This window comes from Saccopteryx leptura, chromosome 1, assembly GCF_036850995.1.
Source record: "Saccopteryx leptura isolate mSacLep1 chromosome 1, mSacLep1_pri_phased_curated, whole genome shotgun sequence".
Lineage (NCBI taxonomy): Eukaryota > Metazoa > Chordata > Mammalia > Chiroptera > Emballonuridae > Saccopteryx > Saccopteryx leptura.
Genome location: NC_089503.1, coordinates 184,897,365 through 184,917,701, shown reverse-complemented (window position 1 = coordinate 184,917,701; position 20,337 = coordinate 184,897,365). Strand labels below are relative to the sequence as shown.

Sequence of the window (20,337 nt, the reverse complement as noted above, 5' to 3'; positions counted from 1 at the left end):
GATGAAACAGAGAATCGAATCAGTGAGTTAGAGGACACAATAAATAAAGGCATGGAAGCAGAGCAGAAAAAAGAAGAGACTCAAAAAGTCTGAGGAAACCCTAAGAGAGCTCTGGGACAACATGAAGAGAAATAACATCCGCATCACAGGGGTTCCTGAAGAAGAAGAGAAAGAACAAGAGATAGAGACTTTGTTCAAACATATTATAGTGGAAAACTTCCCCCAATTAAAGCAGGAAAACATTTCACATGTTCAGGAAGCACAGAGAACTCCATTAAGGAGAAACCCAAAGAAACCAACACCAAGACACATCATAATTAAATTACCAAAGCTAAATGATAAAGAGAAAATATTAAAAGCTGCTAGAGAAAAAAAGACTATCACCTACAAAGGAGCCCCCATAAGGATGACTTCTGACTTCTCAACAGAAACACTTGAGGCCGGAAGGGAATGGCAAGAAATATTCAAAGTAATGCAGAACAAGAACCTACAACCAAGACTACTTTATCCAGCAAGGCTATCATTTAAAATTGAAGGAGAAATAAAAAGCTTTACAGACAAAAAAAAACTCAAGGATTTCACTGCAACCAAACCAAGGCTGCAAGAAATGCTAAGGGACCTGTTGTAAACAGATCAAAGGAAAAAAAGAATATAGCAAAAGAAAAAAACAGTTTTAAAGAAAAAAATGGCAATAAATAATTACATATCAGTAATAACCTTAAATGTTAATGGATTAAATGATCCGATCAAGAGGCATAGGGTAGCTGCTTGGATAAGAAAACAGGACCCATACATATGCTGTCTACAAGAGACACACCTTAAATCAAAAGATGCACACAGACTGAAGATAAAAGGATGGAAAAAATATTTCACGCAAATGGAAATGAAAAAAAAGCTGGGGTAGCAATACTTATATCAGACAAAATGGACTTTAAAACAAAGATCATAGTTAGAGATAAAGAAGGTCACTACATAATGATAAAGGGAGCAATCCAAAAGGAAGATATAACCATTATAAATATCTACTCACCTAATATAGGAGCACCTAAATATATAAAGCAGACTTTGATAGACTTAAAGGGTGAGATCAACAGCAATACTATAATAGTAGGGGATTTCAATACCCCATTAACATCATTAGATAGATCCTCAAGAAAGATATTTAACAAAGAAACAGCAGACTTAAAGGACATATTAGGTCAACTTGATTTAATAGATATCTTCAGAACCTTTCACCCTAAAACAGCAGAATATACATTCTTTTCAAGCACTCATGGTACATTCTCTAGAATAGACCACATGTTAGGGCACAAAAGCGGGCTCAACAAATTTAAGAAGATTGAAATCATATCGAGCACTTTCTCTGATCACAATGGCATTAAACTAGAAATCAACCACAATAGAAAAATTGAAAAACATTTAAACACTTGGAAACTAAATAGCACGTTATTAAACAATGAATGGGTTAACATTGAGATCAAAGAAGAAATTAAAAAATTCCTAGAAACAAACGATAATGAGCATACATCAACTCAAAATTTATGGGACGCAGCAAAAGCAGTCCTGAGAGGGAAGTTTATAGCATTACAGGCATACCTCAAGAAACTAGAAAAAGCTCAAATAAACAACTTAACCCTGCATCTAAAAGAACTAAAAAAAGAACAGCAAGTAAAGCCCAGAGCTAGTAGAAGGAAGGAAATAATAAAGATCAGAGCAGAAATAAATGACATAGAGGCTAAAGAAACAATACAGAGGATCAATGAAACCAGGAGCTGGTTCTTTGAAAAGGTAAACAAGATCGATGAACCTTTAACAAGACTCACCAAGAAAAAAAGAGAGAGGACTCAAATAAATAAAATTAGAAACGAGAGTGGAGAAATAACAACTGACACAACAGAAATACAAAATATTGTAAGAAAATACTATGAAGAACTGTACACCAAAAAACTAGACAACCTAGATGAAATGGACAAATTCCTTGAATCATATAATCTTCCAAAAATCAATCTGGAAGAATCAGAAAACCTAAACAGACCGATTACAACAAATGAGATTGAAACAGCTATCAAAAAACTCCCAAAAAAGAAAAGTCCTGGGCCTGATGGCTTCACAAGTGAATTCTACCAAATATTCAAAGAAGAACTAACTCCTATCCTTCTCAAGCTATTTCAAAAAATTCAAGAGGAAGGAAGACTTCCAAACTCCTTTTATGAGGCGAGCATAATTCTGATTCCAAAACCAGGCAAAGACAACACAAAAAAAGAAAATTATAGGCCAATATCCCTGATGAACTTAGATGCAAAAATCCTCAACAAAATATTAGCAAACCGGATCCAGAAATATATGGAAAAAATCATACACCATGATCAAGTAGGATTTATTCTTGGGAGGCAAGGCTGGTACAATATTTGCAAATCAATCAATGTGATTCATCACATAAACAAAAGAAAGGAGAAAAACCACATGATAATTTCAATAGATGCAGAAGAAGCATTTGATAAAGTCTAGCACCCATTCATGATCAAAACTCTCAGCAAAGTGGGAATACAGGGAACATACCTCAACATGATAAAGGCCATCTATGACAAACCCACAGCCAACATCATACTCAATGGGCAAAAATTAAAAGCAATCCCCTTAAGATCAGGAACAAGGCAGGGGTGCCCCCTTTCACCACTCTTATTCAACATAGTTCTGGAAGTCCTAGCCACAGCAATCAGACAAGAAAAAGAAATAAAAGGCATCCAAATTGGAAAAGAAGAAGTAAAACTATCATTATTTGCAGATGACATGATATTGTATATAGAAAACCCTAAAGTCTCAGTCAAAAAGCTACTAGACCTGATAAATGAATTTGGCAAGGTGGCAGGATATAAAATCAATACTCAGAAATCAGAGGCATTTTTATACACTAATAATGAACTGTCAGAAAGAGAAATCAGGGAATCCCCTTTACCATTGCAACCAAAAAAATAAAGTACCTAGGAATAAATCTAACCAAGGAGATTAAACACTTGTACTCAGAAAATTATAAAACATTGATAAAAGAAATCAGGGAAGATACGAATAAGTGGAGGCATATACCATGCTCATGGTTAGGAAGAATAAACATCATTAAAATGTCTATATAATCCAAAGCAATTTATAAATTCAATGCAATACCGATTAAAATACCAATGACTTACTTCAAGGACATAGAACACATATTCCAAAAATTTATATGGAACCAAAAAAGAACACAAATAGCCTCAGCAATCCTGAAAAGGAAGAAAAAGCGGGAGGTATCACACTTCCAGATATCAAGTTATATTATAAGGCCATTGTACTCAAAACAGCATGGTACTGGCATAAGAACAGGCACATAGATCAATGGAACAGAACAGGGAACTCAGAAATAAACCCACAGCTCTATGGACAACTGATATTTGACAAAGGAGGTAAGACAATACAATGGAATAAAGACAGCCTCTTCAACAAATGGTGTTGGGAAAACTGGACAGCTACCTGCAAAAAAATGAAACTAGACCACCAACTTACACCACTCACAAAAATAAACTCAAAATGGATAAAAGACTTGAATGTAAGCCATGAAACCATAAGCATCTTAGAAGAAAACATAGGCAGTAAGCTCTCTGACATCTCTCGCAGCAATATATTTGCTGATTTGTCTCCACAGGCAAGTGAAATAAAAGACAGGATCAACAAATGGGACTTTATCAAACTAAAAAGCTTCTGCACAGCTAAAGACAATAAGAACAGAATAAAAAGACAAACTACACAATGGGAGAATATATTTGACATAGCGTCTGATAAGGGGTTAATAACCAAAATTTATAAAGAACTTGTAAAACTTAATACCAGGAAGACAAACAATCCAATCCAAAAATGGGCAAAAGAAATGAATAGACACTTCTCCAAAGAGGACACACAGATGGCCAACAGGCATATGAAAAAATGTTCAACATCACTAATGATTAGAGAAATGCAAATTAAAACCACAATGAGATAACACCTCACACCAGTCAGAATGGCGCTCATCAATAAAACAACACAGAATAAGTGCTGGCGAGGATGTGGAGAAAAGGGAACCCTCCTGCACTGCTGGTGGGAATGCAGACTGATGCAGCCTCTGTGGAAAACAGTATGGAGATTCCTCAAGAAATTAAAAATCAAACTGCCTTTTGACCCAGCTATCCCACTGTTAGGAATATACCCCAAGAACACCATAGCACTGTCTGAAAAGAAGAAATGCACCCCCATGTTTATGGCAGCATTGTTCACAATAGCAAAGATTTGGAAACAGCCCAAGTGTCCATCAGAGGACGAGTGGATTAAAAAGCTTTGGTATATATATACTATGGAATACTACTCAGCCATAAGAAATGATGACATAGGATCTTTTACAACAACATGGATGGGCCTTGATAACATTATACTGAGCGAAAGAAGTAAATCAGAAAAAGTAAGAACTATATGTTTCCATACATAGGTGGGACATAAAGATGATACTCAGAGACATGAACAACAGTGTTGGGGTTACAGGGTGGGGGGAGGAGAGGGAGGGGGTTGGGGGAGGAGAGGGGCACAAAGTCATGGCTTTTCAGCATTTGCCATATTCCCCCCTTAATCTATAGGCAGACAGCAAATATTTACGTATGGTGTTCCCACTATAAAGACTGTTGTCTTAGGGACAAATGCTGATGAACTATTTCAGCAGTTCCTCCTTCTTCAAAGACTTATATGTCAACATAGAGCTCCATGTTTCATAGGACATACTCAAGCTCACTCCATGCTCCCTGGAGCTTTAGCACAAGGGAATGCCCCCCCCCCTTTTTTTTAGTATTTTTTCTTTTTTTAATTTATTTTTTGTATTTGGGGATGGGGAGGCAGTCAGACAGACTCCTGCATGCACCCGACTGGGATCCACCTGGCATGCCTACCAGGGGGGAATGCTCTGCCCATCTGGGGTGTTGCTCTGTTACAACCAGAGCCATTCTAGCGACTGGGGCGGAGGCCATGGGGCCATCCTTAGTGCCCAGGGTGGCTTTGCTCCGGTGGAGCCTTGGCTGTGGGTGGGAGGAGAGAGAAGAAGAGGAAGGAGAGTGGGAGGGGTGGAGAGGTAGATGGGCGCTTCTCCTGTGTGCTCTGGCCAGGAATCAAACCCGGGAATCCTGCATACCAGGCCAATGACTCCGACAGGTCTACCATATCATGCTTTTTACTTAAAAAAAAAAAATTTACATTTCTTTTGAATGCTGATGAACAGGAGACACCAAATCTTTTTCACCTGCAAACTACTACCTTCTTTATTAGATCTAGCTAATAACACTGTTCTGTCTTTTTTCCAAATAGCTCCAGATATATGGAAAAGATTTATATAGGCGGATGGGGATCCTCAAACCCCTCAGCGAGATCTTCTGAGAATGGCTTTTAAGATACCTAGAGGTAGAAAAAGCCCAATAGAGATCAGGGGAACTACCAGCTTTTAGGATACACCCTTAAAGGCTCCAACGCCCCAAAGGGGTCTCATAGGATGCCACCTGGGTCCTGCTTCAATAGTGGAAAGGAAGGTCATTGAGCTAAAGCCTGCCAGGCTTACACGCCTCTGCTGTGAAGAAACAGGGACCCTGGAAGATGGGCTTCCCCTTTGCTCCTCTAAGGGAGGGTTCAGTCTCTTCCAGCCCTGCTCCAGCCACCTATGACCTAACCTTGCCCAGAAAGCTGGGGTTTGCCACTGAAGGCTGAAGGTGCTCAGGGCCGTTGGCCCCATCTACGACACTGTGGACGAGCCTAGGGTATTTCTTCCAAGAAGCAGGTAAACTGATCTCATTCGCACAAGGGCCACTTAACTATGTTTTGCCTGAATAGTCAGGTTTTTTATTCTTCCCTCAAAGATCTCTGTTGTGGGTGTTGATAGTCCTATTTTCTGCTGCTTTGCTTAATATATAGTGTTTCCTTTATCCCTCCTACCTCAATGCCCCACTCATATTTCAGGCTGGGACCTACTCCTAATTTAGAGCTCTCTTTCCTCCTTTTGCCAACTTGTATTATGAATTTACCTTTGCCACCCAGCTTAGTGTATCCCAAGGTTCTCTTTACCATGCCACAGTCACAGAGCTCCAGGGAAAAGCAACCTGGTCTCAACTCTCCAGGCAGAGGAGAACAGAACCTCCATATCCACGCATGCTGAAATTGACTTTTTCCAGTCTACCTGAATCATTACCAGCTAGAAGCAGCGGTCATTGGGACTTGGACATGAGCTGCAAAGTATAGAATGGTGACAACAATTCCAGTGCCATGCGGACTTTTCCTGTGGGGAACTTTCCTGGACTCCTGCTCCCTATGACAGCTCCTAACAGACTGAACTGTGGTTGGGTTGAATTTTTCAGGGATTTGGCATGGTGATGGGGCCAACTTGGACTTGGTGAACATGTTAAGGACACTACTCTTTTATGGATTCTTGCTGTATTGGCCAAGAGTTTGCTTAAAGGCTTTTAATCACTGTAAAAAAAAAAATAGAGGACTGGATGAAGAAGATGGGGCACATGTACACCATGGTATACTATTCAGCTAGGAGAAATGATGACATCGGATCACTTACAGCGGAATGGTGGAGTCTTGGTAGCATTGTGCGGGGTGAAATAAGCGAATCAGAAAAAAACAGGAACTGCAGGATTCCATACATTGGTGGGACATAAGGGCGGGACTAAGAGGCATGGACGGGAGTGTGGTGGTTACGGGGGTTGGGGGGAGGGATGGAGGGCGAGGGGGAGGGGGAGGGGTACAGAGAGAATTGGATGGAGGGTGGCGGAGGACGATCTCTCTTCAGGTGATGGGTATGCAACAGAACTAGATGACAAGATAACCTGGAAATGTTTTCTTTGAATGTATGTACCCTGATTTATTGATGTCACCCCATTAAAATAAAAATTTATTAAAAAAAAAAAAAGAAAGGAAAAGCCACTTTTCTAATGTGGTTGGAGAGGTTAGGCCCTGCTATTGATAACTGTATGCTGCTGCCCGGGTGTTCCAGAGCTGTGGAGGTGTATGGGGACAGAGGGTGTCTCAACAGCATGGGGGGGGTGAGCCCAGTGTGCAGGGAGGTCATGGCCACGTGCCCTGGTGTATGCTGGCTGCCAGGAGTGCGGGTAGTACCTTCAGGGACCAGGTGTCCTGAGTTTAGGCTGAGAAGTGGGGGAGGGAATTGCATGGAAGAAAGCAAATGGTTTCAGGCAGGCAGGGAGTTGGGAAGAAAACCAAGGCCAAGGCAATCGTGAGCCGAGGAAGTTGGGCTGCAGGCCCAGGAAGCCAGGCCGTTGGTGAACTGCACTTCACCCATGTGGCTGTCTCCCCATCAGGCTGGGATACCTGGTCCCTGACCAGCTCCAACTCACTCAGACCCACAGCCCCTCCCACAAGGCCTGGTGCAGACCACACCCACTGGGGGTGAGCTCTCTTTCTCTACAAGTTAGCGGGTCACCCCACCCCCACACCAAGCCCCCAGGATATTCAACTTCCTGCCCTGGGCTCTCTGGAGTGCAAAGCTAGCTGCACAGCACCCTCCTCCCTGATGTCCCCTTGACTTTTCTGGTTTCGGCTGCTTTGCTGGGTGATCCACCCCCGTCCACAGGCACAGCTGTGTTTGCCAAGAAGGTGGTGCTGGGAGGTCACCCTGCCGCATGATCTCACTGGGCAGCTGGCAGCTGCTGCCCAACATGCACTACAGACATGCTGAGCAGAAGTGCAGCAGCAGTCCAGCCACAGAGGCCTTGGGGGAACACTGGAAACTGACCACTTCCCTGCTGCCCCCTGTGCTCCCAAACCAGGGACTTGGAGCTTCATCCTGCAAGCAGAACCTCAGTCCCAGATTCCCTAGAAGTCTATCAGATACAGTGCAAAGCCCCAGCCTCCCCACCCTCACATCCGAATAGGAAACAGCAGTGTCTGGGAAGAGCAATGATCTCCGAGAAAGTCCAGCTTTGACAAAGGAAAGATGGATTGTAGGCTACAGGGTTACAGTCAAAGCCAGGGGCTAGTGGTGTGGAGTACAAGGGTGGGCGCCCTCCTCCTTCCCCTCTCAGATGGGGAGAGGCTGGTGTTGGCTTACAGACACAGGTGGGCCTGTCACCCCCTGCGGAGCACTCTGAGGAACTGTCCCAGCCCCAAGCCTCATGCCCTTGGCTGATGCCTTCATGGGGCCACACCACAACCCACAGCCCCTTCTGCCCAATTCTGCCCAGTCTTTTCCACAGGTGTTGATCCTAAGAGCTCCCCTGTATAAACAATCACTCACTGTCCCACAGGCTAATTGTATCTGGGGTCAGAGAGGAGGTCATCTAGCTGTAAGAAGGGTTGCTGTCCATGGAAGTGGCGTTTTCTGCCTAAAGGAAGAGAGGCAGAGGGCCGAAAGGGCTTGCCAAGGCGGGCTCACACCCGTGCCCTGCTCTGCCAACCACCGCACTGTTTTCAGGGCAACAAAGTGTCTCCATCCATCAGGAAACAGTGTGCTAGTGAGTGCAGTGGCCTTGGGACCAGACCTGTCATGTTCACGTCCTGTGTGGCGTTAGCCTCCAGGCTCTGGTCCAGGGGTCCTGAAACTACAGCCCGAGGGGCCGCATGCGGCCCCCTGAGGCCATTTATCCGGCCCCCGCCGCACTTCCGGAGGGGACACCTCTTTCATTAGTGGTCAGTGAGAGGGGCATAGTTCCCATTGAAATATTGGTCAGTTTGTTGATTTAAATTTACTTGTGCTTTATTTTAAATATTGTATTTGTTCCCGTTTTGTTTTTTTACTTTAAAATAAGAGATGTGCAGTGTGCATAGGGATTTGTTCATAGGTTTTTTTTTATAGTCCAGCCCTCCAAAAGTCTGCGGGACAGTGAACAGGCCTCCTGTGTAAAAAGTTTGGGGGCTCCTGCTCTGATCTCTTCTTTTGTCAACCAGGGTTACAATAATGCCCTGCTCTCAGGGTTGTTTGAGATTAAGTGAGGTAATTCTGGTCAACAGGCAATGTCGCTCAGACCATAGTAACTATTGGCTGTTGCTATAGTAACTGGTGGCTGTTACCACGGTTTGGAACATGCCAGATGGCACATGCAGCTGAGGCACATGGGCCAGGACAAAGGAGCTTCTGCTCCCAAGACACGGCTCTCAGGCAGCACACGGGTACGCACACACCTACAGTGACACAGCATTGGTGCTGACACAGAGACACCAGGTGCTCAAGGATCAAGACGGCTCTGGGGGGAGGCCACTGAGCAGGAGTCCAAGTCTCCCTGCCAATAGAGCATGCTGGCCAGCTGGCCCGAGGGGACAGGGATGCTGTGGGAGCAGTGACCACGAGAAAGGGACATGGGGCATAAGGGCAGCGGGCCATGGGGAGCCTTACCTCATTCCCGGGCAGCACTGAGCCCCCTGAGGGCACTGAGTGGCAGTGGCAGTGGCAGTGGCGTGAGCCCTGGGGCAGTCAGGGTATGTATAGGGCTGGGGGCAGGGAGACCAGCTAGAAGGGGAGGAAGCTGCTCACAGGAGGAAGGCTCAGCCCTCCTGGGATAGCCTTGTCAGACTTAGGAAACACTAAAGAACCAGAAACAGCATACACATGCACCAGGGCAGGGTGGCTTATAGGTGAGCACATGCATGTGCATGTAAGGACCAAGAGAAGATCAGAAAATAAGCAGGGCACTAATGGAACAGGGAACTTAAGGGCTACAGGCAGGTCCTGCTCCTGTTCTGTTAGGAATAACATGCCCAAGGTCGTTCAAGAAGCAGAGACAGATAGGGACTCTGGGAGGCTGAGAGAGAGAAGAAAAAAAAAAAAAAAGAGACAAATGTTTGCATTCTATTGGTTAAAAGACCCTTATCAGAAGTTTAGGTTTGGAATTCGCCAATGAGCTAGACCCCAGCCCCTGTTGCTATGCTATGTGCAGCCCTTTAGCAAATAGGTTACCGCCACATCTGCTTCTGTATTAGGCTTGCTTGCTTAGCTTATAAAAAGATTTAGCTGTGAGTGCTAGGTGCGATTCCCATCCGCAGCTCCTTGTGAGCACGGTGTCTCTGGACACCTCGGGAATTTGCCCCTGTGCAGGTAAAACTGGCCAATAAAGTTACATCTATACTCCTGAAAGTCTCCGATGTTTGTTCTTATACCCGGTGGATGCTACATCTCTGGGGGCTCGCCTGGGATTTCCCTTGGTGGAGTTTTTGGTCGGAGATCAGAGGGACAGCTCGAGTTGAGTAAGTACTCTTTGAGGATCCTCATTTGGTTTTGTTTTTGAGCTCCGGAGCATATAAACCTGAGGTAGTAGGTGGGACACTGCTGGTAACCTACCCAGGGCTTTCAGAATGGAACACCGTTTTCTGAAAGGAATTGTTAACTCTAGGAGTTAACCGGTCACATTAGGAATTTCTGCGCCGCGCTGCGCTGCATTTTGTCTGTGTGCGAATGTCTGAATTGAGTGCGAGACAATCTTTTACTCTAGCTTTTTTTGCTTATTGGTTGGGGTATTTTGATAATTGTTTTGTTAATTCTTGAAGGTTTAGAAGCAGACAAAGCGGGATACAGAAGAATGGGACAACAAGAGTCTGTACCCGGTTCTCCACTTGAGTGCCTGCTAAACAACTTTTCTGATTTTCAGAAAAGAGCCCAGGGGTATGGAGGGCCACCTCTGGACCGAGAGACTCTCTGGACCTTGAGTCAGTTAGAATGGCCTGCCTTCAACGTAGGGTGGCCCACTGAGGGAACTTTTGATCTTCCTATTGTGTTTGCTGTCCGAGCTATTATCTACCAGGTGCCCCATCCAGACCAATATTTGTATATAGATGTGTGGGTTGATATTGCCACAGATAAGCCAAGGTATATCAGAAAGTACATAAAGAATGGCAAGAGAGAGAGAAGGGCAATATGTGTTACTGCAAGTAACCAGAGGGCAGGGAAAGGCAGTAGGGAGGAAAAGGAGAAGACCAATTCCCCGGTACAGTCCACTGTACCGTCATCTAGAATTTACCCTGTTTTGCCTGAACCACTGGAGGATCCCTTAGACCCAGTAAATTTCCCTCCTCCCTATCGGCGGCAGGGAGGACCTGATTCCATGCAGCAGGACGTAAGTGGATTTTTGAGTCCACCACACACCCGGGGAGGGGCGATATATTCACCTTCTCCTTCAGTAGGAGACGCCGCCATCTTTCCTTTGTCTCCTGCAGGAGGCACTGCCATTTTGCCTCCTTCTGCAGGAGGTGCCAAGGGGAGCATGGCCATTTTACCGCTCTGGGAAGTGCCGCCGGCACCAGATGCTGGTCCATGAGCACCCCCTCGCTTCATCTATGTGCCTTTTTCCACCAGTGATTTGTACAATTGGAAGTGGGAAAATCCTCCTTTTTCTGAGAAACTGCAGGGACTAATATCCTTGCTTGAGACAGTTTTTAGGACCCACTAGCCAACGTGGGATGACTGCCAACAGGTCTTACAAACTCTTTTTACTACAGAAGAAAGAAATAGAATAATGAGAGAAGCAGCAAAAGCAGTTTTAGAGGATGGGGGAACGGATAGGGAAGCTGAGAATGTCCTTCCCAAGCAGCCCCCGGCCTAGGACCCGAATACCTCAGGGGGAAGGGAAGCACTCTTCCAGTATCACCGGGCTCTGTTGCAGGGTTTAAAAGCAGCAGCCAGGAGACCCACTAATTTCAGTAAGGTAAGTGAGGTTATCCAGGGAAGGGAAGAATCCCCCGCTGCATTTTTAGAGCGGCTAATAGAGGCCTACCGGGTTTATACCCCTATAGATCCAGAAGCTGAGGAGAATCGCAGGTTAGTAAATATAGCTTTTGTGACGCAAGCTGCATCAGACATTAGGAAGAAGCTTCAGAAATTAGAAGGATTTGAAGGGAAAAATAGAAGTGAGCTAATTGAAATAGCTCAGAAAGTATATATAAATAGGGATGACTCAGAACTAGGGAGAGCAGCTGTCAAGATCCTCATTGCAGCTCATAAGTCAGAGAAGGGAAAAGGAGAGCAGCAAAAAGGCAAAGAGAAAGGTCAACCACGGAAGCAAATAGGCAAGGACCAGTGTGCCTATTGCAAGGAGAAAGGACACTGGAGGAGAGATTGCCCAAAGTTACGAGTTAACAGTCAGAAGCTAAAGCAAGATCCAGAGGTCTTGCTCCAAACCTTGGACTGATGGGGCCAGGGCTCCATTTCTGTCGGCTCCCAGGAGCCCATGGTCACCCTAACAGTCGAAGGAAAGCCAATAGACTTCCTGGTTGACACGGGAGCCACCTATTCAGTTTTAAAGAAGCCACAAGGACACATACAAAAAGAAAATACAAAAATAATAGGGGTAACGGGAAAAGCAGTAGCTTATCCACGGACCACCGCAAGAATCACAAATTTAGGTAGAGGCACTATTACTCACTCATTTCTAGTCATTCCAGATTGTCCTTATCCTCTCATGGGCCGAGATCTCTTGCAGAAACTTCAAGCAACGATAACCTTTAAGCAAGAGGACAGCAGCCTGACCAGGCGGTGGCGCAGTGGATAGAGCGTTGGACTGGGATGCAGAGGACCCAGGTTCGAGACCCCAAGGTCACCAGCTTGAGCGCGGGCTCATCTGGTTTGAGCAAAAAAAAAAAAAAAAAGGCCACCAGCTTGAACCCAAGGTCGCTGGCTCCAGCAAGGGGTTACTCGGTCTGCTGAAGGCCCACGGTCAAGGCACATATGAGAAAGCAATCAATGAACTACTAAGGTGTTGCAACGCGCAATGAAAAACTAATGATTGATGCTTCTCATCTCTCTCCATTCCTGTCTGTCTGTCCCTGTCTATCCCTCTCTCTGACTCACTCTCTGTCTCTGTAAAAAAAAAAAAAAAAAAAAAAAAAGAGGACAGCAGTTCCCAGGAGGGGAAGGAAAAAGTCAGTCTCGAGGTAACGGTGCCCATATCTGAAGAATACTTGATGGCAGTCCTACAGGAAGGTAAGGACGAAGTCATCGGGGTCCCAGAGGAAATACGGGAAAAGGTGCCAGGGGTGTGGGCAGAAACCAACCCACCAGGCTTAGCTGCTCATCAGCCACCTGTCATAGTGCAGTTGCTGAGCACTACTAGCCCCGTGCGAGTAAGGCAATATCCCATACCAGCACGAGCTAAGCAGGGCATAGCACAGCATCTGAAGCGCTTACTAGCGGCGGGTATCCTCTGGGAATGCCAGTCAGCCTGGAACACACCTTTGCTCCCAGTCCAGAAACCTGGGACCCAGGACTATCGCCCGGTGCAAGATCTGCAAGAAGTAAACGCCCGGGTAGAGACTATTCACCCAATGGTGCCAAATCCCTACACTTTGCTAAGTTTGTTACCCCCTACTTGTACATATTATTCAGTACTGGATTTGAAGGATGCTTTCTTTTGCATTCCATTGGCCCCCAAGAGCCAGGAGATATTTGCTTTTAAATGGAATGATCCGGAAAATGGACTAGTGGGACAGTATACATGGACCAGGCTTCCTCAAGGGTTTAAGAATTCTCCCACTATCTTTAATGAAGCTTTGTGTAAGGACTTGCAGGGGTTTCGAGCTGCCCACCCTTTAACTGTGTTGCTCCAATATGTGGATGACCTCCTCATCACTGCAGCCGAAGAAGAGCAATGTAAGACGGCCACCTTAGACCTACTCCAGGATCTCCAGCAGATGGGGTATCGAGTCTCTGCCAAGAAGGCTCAGATTGTCACCCAAACTGTAAGTTACTTGGGATATAACTTACAAGGGGGACAAAGAACATTATCCAGTCAAAGGATTCAAACTGTGTTGCAGATCCCAGAACCCACTAACAAAAGGCAAGTGCGAGAATTTCTGGGAGCAGTAGGATATTGCAGACTCTGGATATTAGGATTTGCAGAGCTGGCCAGGCCCCTCCATGAATTGATGTGGGGCAAAGAACAGTTTATTTGGACAGACAAGGAAAGGAAGTCTTTCCAGGCACTGAAGGAGGCCCTAGTAGCTGCCCCAGCATTGGCCCTACCAGATATGGCCAAACCTTTCCAGTTGTACAATATATTGCTGAGAAGGGAGGGATAGCCTTGGGAATCCTCAGCCAAGAGCTTGGGCCATGGAAGAGGCCTGTAGCATACCTATCCAGGAAGCTAGACCCCGTAGCGTCTGGCTGGCCAACCTGTTTAAGGGCACTTGCTGCTACCTCAATCCTAGTTAAGGAGGCCAACAAACTGACATTGGGTCAGGACATCTAGGTTATTGGAGAACACTATCTAGAACAAGTGCTGCGTGCCCCACCGGATAGGTGGCTCTCCAATGCTCGATTGACACAGTACCAAGCACAGTTATTGAATCCCCCAGCAGTGCAGTTCTTGAAGACGGCAGTCTTAAATCCTGCCACCTTGCTACTGTTGCCAGACCTATCAGTGGTCCATGACTGCAGACAGATATTAGACACTGTCACAGGGGCCAGACTGGACCTCAGGGACCAGGCCTATGAGAAGGCAGACCTCACACTGTTCACTGATGGAAGCAGTTATGTCCGAGATGGACAAAGATATGCAGGAGCAGCTGTAACTACCCAGGACAGTGTCTTATGGCAGAGAGCATTACCAAAAGGTACTTCTGCACAGCGAGCAGAGCTAATTGGACTTACACAGGCCCTCCAGATAGCTGAGGGCAAAGTGGCCAACATTTATACAGACAGCAGGTATGCCTTTGCCACTGCTCACATTCATGGTGCCATTTACAAAGAACGAGGCTTGCTAACGGCAGGGGGAAAAGAAATTAAGAATAAAACTGAGATTTTAGCCCTGCTCGATGCCATTTGGCTTCCCTCTAAAGTAGCCATAATTCATTGCAAAGGACATCAAAAGGGGGACTCTTCAATTATTCAAGGAAACTGTTTTGCTGACATCGTTGCCAGAGAAGCTGCAAAAGAAGGAACTTCAGACATTCTACCGCTTTTGCCTCAACCCGTGCTGCCTTCCAACCCTAAGTATACTCCTGAGGAAGAGCAAGAGGGAAAGCAATTAGGGGGTAAAAGAAATAAGCAGGGGTGGATAGAACTACCTGACACTAGACTCTACCTACCCCAGGGAGTTATAGGAGAGATTGCAAAGGAAGTCCATGCAAGTTCCCACCTAGGGCAAAATAAGATAGAACAACTAATTAAGAAGTACTACAGGGGACCCCAGCTTAGGGATATCATGTAATCCATAGTTTCTAGATGTAAGGCTTGTGCTAAGGTCAATGCTATAAACAAGAAGCTCCCCCCTTTAGTTAGATATAGGGGAAAGTGCCCAGGAGAGTTATGGGAAATAGATTTCACAGAAATGACTCCAGGAAAGGCAGGATATAAGTATCTACTGGTGTTAATACAATAGATTCTTTTACAGGATGGACGGAAGCCTTTCCCACCAAGGGTAAAACTGCTTCCACAGTTTGCAAGATCCTGCTAAGAGAGATCATCCCTAGATATAGAATTCCTATAGCCATAGGATCTGACAATGGACCAGCTTTCATCTCTAAGATTTCCCAGGAATTAGCTACGAGGCTAGGAATTAATTAGAAATTGCATTGTATTTACAGGCCTCAGAGTTCAGGACAAGTAGAACGAATGAATAGGACATTAAAGGAAACTCTAATTAAATTAAGAGAGGAGACCGGCGAAAACTGGGTAGAGTTACTCCCTTTTGACCTGTTCCGGGTTAGGTGTACACCTAACACTAATAGATAGACCCCCTATGAGCTTATGTTTGGACAACCCATTCCAATGGTACCCCAGCTCACCAGAGAGGAAGTAGAGATGTCTAATCATACTTTCCTCAAGTCCCTACAGGCATTGCAGCAGATTCGGAGAGAAGTAAGGGAACTGTGGGAACAAAGAGCTGCAGCATTGGAAGACAACGCCCAGAGGTTGTCGCCACCAGACCCTGGACAGTGGGTTTGGGTTCTCAACCACCGTCGAGGGAACCTAGAGGCGCGGTGGCAAGGATCATTCCAGGTGTTGCTCAGTACCCCTTCTGCAGTCCGGATAGCAGAAAAGCCCTATTGGATCCATCTCTCCCACGTGAAATCAGCCCAACCACCTGACGAAGGATCCCGGAGATGGCAAGTCAAACAGACCCCTGGAGAGCCTATAAAGCTCACCTTCTCCTCCACTTAGGACTGATGACTTTTTATTATTTACCCAGCAAGGGACTAGAGTTGCAGGAATGGGTTTTAATCAGGACAGCAGATGGCGCAGTTATAGCACAGAATAACACCTGGGATAGTAGCACCTCCATAACACTCCAAGCTGATTTATCAAAGTTTTTTGAAGAAAAATTCTGTGATTCACCAGCAGCTTGGAGACATTCTGATTCAGCCAGGCGCCCGGTCTTAGATAACTGGCCTAGCTCATACACTGCAGGTAGTAAGTGTGCACCTCATGTTAAAAATAGGGCTTTATAGTATACTCCACACTATGCCTGCCCTGAACCCCCTTCCAGACATCGCTGAATTTGCGGGTCTCACTCAGATTATTTTTGTAAAGCATGGGGTTGTGAAACACTTGTCAGTGAATTTCAATGGAGTCCACCGAAACCAGACCCAGACATAAGTCTCTTTCTATTAGGAACTAGATTAGGGGGAAGAAGGCCCAATGATGGTTGGGATGAGGACTGTGCTAAAGATAATTGTAACCCTACTATCATTACTATTAAGAAGCCTAAAGACCCAAGTTGGAATTCAGGAAAAACCTGGGGGCTAAGATTATATGTAACTAGACATGATCCTGGTACCTTTTTCACCATTAGAAAGCTTCCTACAAAGAAAAGACCTTTCCTAATAGGAGTAGGGAATGGGCTGCCACCTAGGCCCCCTGTCAGCCTCCCAGCAGCACACACTCCGGCAGCACCAAAACTCCCGGACAGTAAGACAGGCCTAGACCAGAGCGGAGCTACCACGACTCCTACTGTAGACACTTTCCCAATAGAGCCAGAGGAGCAGGACCATAAATTGCCTTTTTACACTCCCAGCCCGTTACTGGAAAGACCACACCACCAAGAGACGTATGCCCTAGATTTATTGGATAAGGTATTCCCCTTCTTTAACAAGACACAGCCTGAAATTACAAAATCTTGTTGGCTTTGCCTTAGTCCCAGACCCCCTTTCTATGTAGGGCTTGGAGCCAACACCTTGAGGGAAGGGGAACTAGCTCCTACTACAGTAACCCTTACGAGGGACCGGAACCAGGATCAGATGAAAGATTGTGTCTCAGAAGGATCTCTCACTTTAGCAGAGTTCCATGGGAAAGGAACCTGCTACCTCTTAGCAAATTTCACCTTAGGTAATTCCAATTACAGTGACTATTGCCTTAACCAAGAAACCCTACTCGCCACCCTAGAGGATCCGAAAGTGACGAAGGCACCTGAAGGACTATAGTTTGTGTGTACTCAAGGCATCTTCAAGTGTATAGTCCCCACTCATCCTGAACTTTGTGTAAGTGCTTACATTATTCCACAGGTATATCTGTATAGGGGAAATCCTGAATTCCTTGTGGCTCCCCCGAGGCGGGAAAAATGAGCTCCACTTCTTATCCCTATCATAGCTACCATAGGAATTGTAGGGTCAGCAGCAGTAGGGACAGCATCCCTCATTCAAGGGGAACTTACCCTCAGACAGCTATCCAAGACATTCTCCAAAAATATTGCGCTTCTCCAAAACCAGGTAATATACCTCGAGAAGCAAATAGACTCCCTAGCCGAGGTAGCCCTTCAGAATAGGAGAGGACTAGACCTCCTCCTCCTCGAGCAAGGAGGACTGTGTGCTGCTCTAAGAGAAGAATGCTGTTTTTATGCTAACCACTCTGGAGTAATTAGAGAGAATATCAAGGTACTTGCAAACAGATTAGAAAATAGGAACTTAGAAGAAGATGACCCAGGATGGTATGCCTCTATGTTCAGAACCTCCCCTTGGCTAACCACTCTTATATCTACAATTGCTGGGCCATTACTGATACTTTTGTTAGCTCTCACTATTGGGCCTGTAGTTATTAATAAACTCCTTATATTTATTAAGGAAAGAATCGAGACTGTAAAAGTGATGGTTCTGTCTCAACCTACCTACACCATCCTTCCTTCTGATGAAGAATCAAGGGTTTGATTTATGCCCTAATAGGAGTTGGGAATGTAAGGACCAAGAGAAGATCAGAAAATAAGCAGGGCACTAATGGAACAGGGAACTTAAGGGTTACAGGCAGGTCCTGCTCCTGTTCTGTTAGGAATAACATGCCCAAGGTCGTTCAAGAAGCAGAGACAGATAGGGACTCTGGGAGGCTGAGAGAGAGAAGAAAAAAAAAAAAAAGAGACAAATATTTGCATTCTATTGGTTAAAAGACCCTTATCAGAAGTTTAGGTTTGGAATTCGCCAATGAGCTAGACCCCAGCCCCTGTTGCTATGCTATGTGCAGCCCCTTAGCAAATAGGTTACCGCCACATCTGCTTCTGTATTAGGCTTGCTTGCTTAGCTTATAAAAAGATTTAGCTGTGAGTGCTAGGTGCAATTCCCATCTGCAGCTCCTTGTGAGCACGGTGTCTCTGGACACCTCGGGAATTTGCCCCTGTGCAGGTAAAACTGGCCAATAAAGTTACATCTATACTCCTGAAAGTCTCCGACGTTTGTTCTTATACCCGGTGGATGCTACAGTGCACACATGCACATGTGTGCACAGATGCATGTACATGTGCACATGCACACACACATACACGGCCTGCAGTTGGAGACAGCAGTAAAGAGCTTCCACTGCATTGATAACAGTGTGGTGCACTTTGGGCCAGGCCCTGAGAGCCCAGACTATTTTGGGTAAAACAGTGACATTAATTGAATGCAGGGAGAGAGGAAGGAGGTTGACATGATGAACCCTGACTGCTCTTATGTACGATGAGACTCAGAGCTGATGATGAAGATGATGATGGTGGTGCCAGTAAGGGCAATAATGATAACAGTCATCATGTATTAAAAAATGTCTGTGCTGGACTTTGATTATTACTGACCCACTTGACAGGTGAGAAGACTGAGGCTTGGGTCAACAGTTAGGTGAAGTGCCAGTCACAGGACACATTAGCAGCAGGGTGGGACCTGCCCTCACCATTAGGTCCAGTACTCTTTGCCCATAGTGACCTGCCCCCACAGGAGCCGCTCCCAGGCCAGTACCCACCCCAAGGGAATGAGAGCCAGTGGTGCCCGGTCAGAGGTCGAGCCCAGACTAATTCAGCATGGCAAATATTGACTCTTTGTCCCAAGTACCAGCTGGCACCCCTTTGGGACCTCTAGACTGTTGGGTGGGGCAGTGTGGATGGTGGCTCCCTTCCGGGAAGGGAGACTCAGGCTTTGAGGAGGGAGCCTTGCTTCCTGGTATTCCCTTCATCATCACACCAGGGCAGGCACCTGCTGAGTGAGTGTGCATCGCCCTGAGCATTCAGTACAGCATGGCCAGAAGCCCTGGGTCACTTCACAGGTGACCTTAGTGGTAACCCCCACTTGGGGGGTTCCCAATGCTTCCCACCCTCTCTGCAGGTTTGCCCTTGGTTCCAGTAGGACATGTATCCTGAGATTTGTCCTGGAGAAAGCTTTGAGCCCCGCTCACTCACCACCTCTGGACAGGACCCTTTCTGACTCTGGCAGCTTTTGTGGGAGTCGGAGAGCTGGGGTTGGGTTGCAGCCAGATGCCCTGGGTACCATCCCCCAGCATACCCCACTTGCTGGTGTGTGCCCCCTGTGCGTCATTCCTGCCCTCACACTGCACAGCTTCTCCACAATAGACTCAGCAGGTATGCACAGATCACCCTGTAGCCCCTCCTCTCCTTGCTGTCCTCTCCTGAGCCGTGGCACCCCCTGCCCACAGCCACCCCCTCTTCGTGGCTTCACTTATCCCTGGCCGTTTCCACACGAAGGGGATCTGTGGCCTCTCGCTGAAGAAGAGAGAGGAGCTGTTGGCCAGGAAGTCAGGATCCTCAAACAGGACACCCTTCCAAAGGCACTCTTGCCTTAGCTGCTCGAAGCTCTGGTTTGAGGAGTGGGTGCTGTGGGCATCCCCGGGAACTGGGTGCCCCTGGAGTCCTGGGGCCTGGTAGAGGTAGGGCATAGCTGCTCCTGGCCAGCGGGCGCAGGTCAGCAGCAATGGGTGGGAAGGAGAGAGGTGCAAGTGCCTGTCAAGAAGGAACCCTCAGGAGTACCTGGGCTGAGCAGTACTTGGGCTCCACCTATTTGCCCGGGAACTTCCCTGTGGACTGAGATGGGACACACCCTGAAGGCAAAGTGTAAGGAGAGCCCTTTGCCCTCCAAGGGCTCCTGCAGACCCGCAGGAAGCTGTGAGCCTGG

General features: G+C 46.2%; 1 protein-coding gene across 1 annotated transcript in view; it reads right to left on the bottom strand.

The window, feature by feature from the left end:
* Positions 1-20,101, bottom strand: part of CAPN9 (calpain 9) — a 60,907-nt gene extending 40,806 nt beyond the window's left edge. The window contains exon 1 of the mRNA XM_066360149.1: positions 19,885-20,101. Coding sequence (XP_066216246.1) covers positions 19,885-20,101 — 217 coding nt within the window. The remainder of the gene's footprint in view (positions 1-19,884) is intronic.
* Between the last annotated feature and the right edge of the window lie 236 nt (positions 20,102-20,337).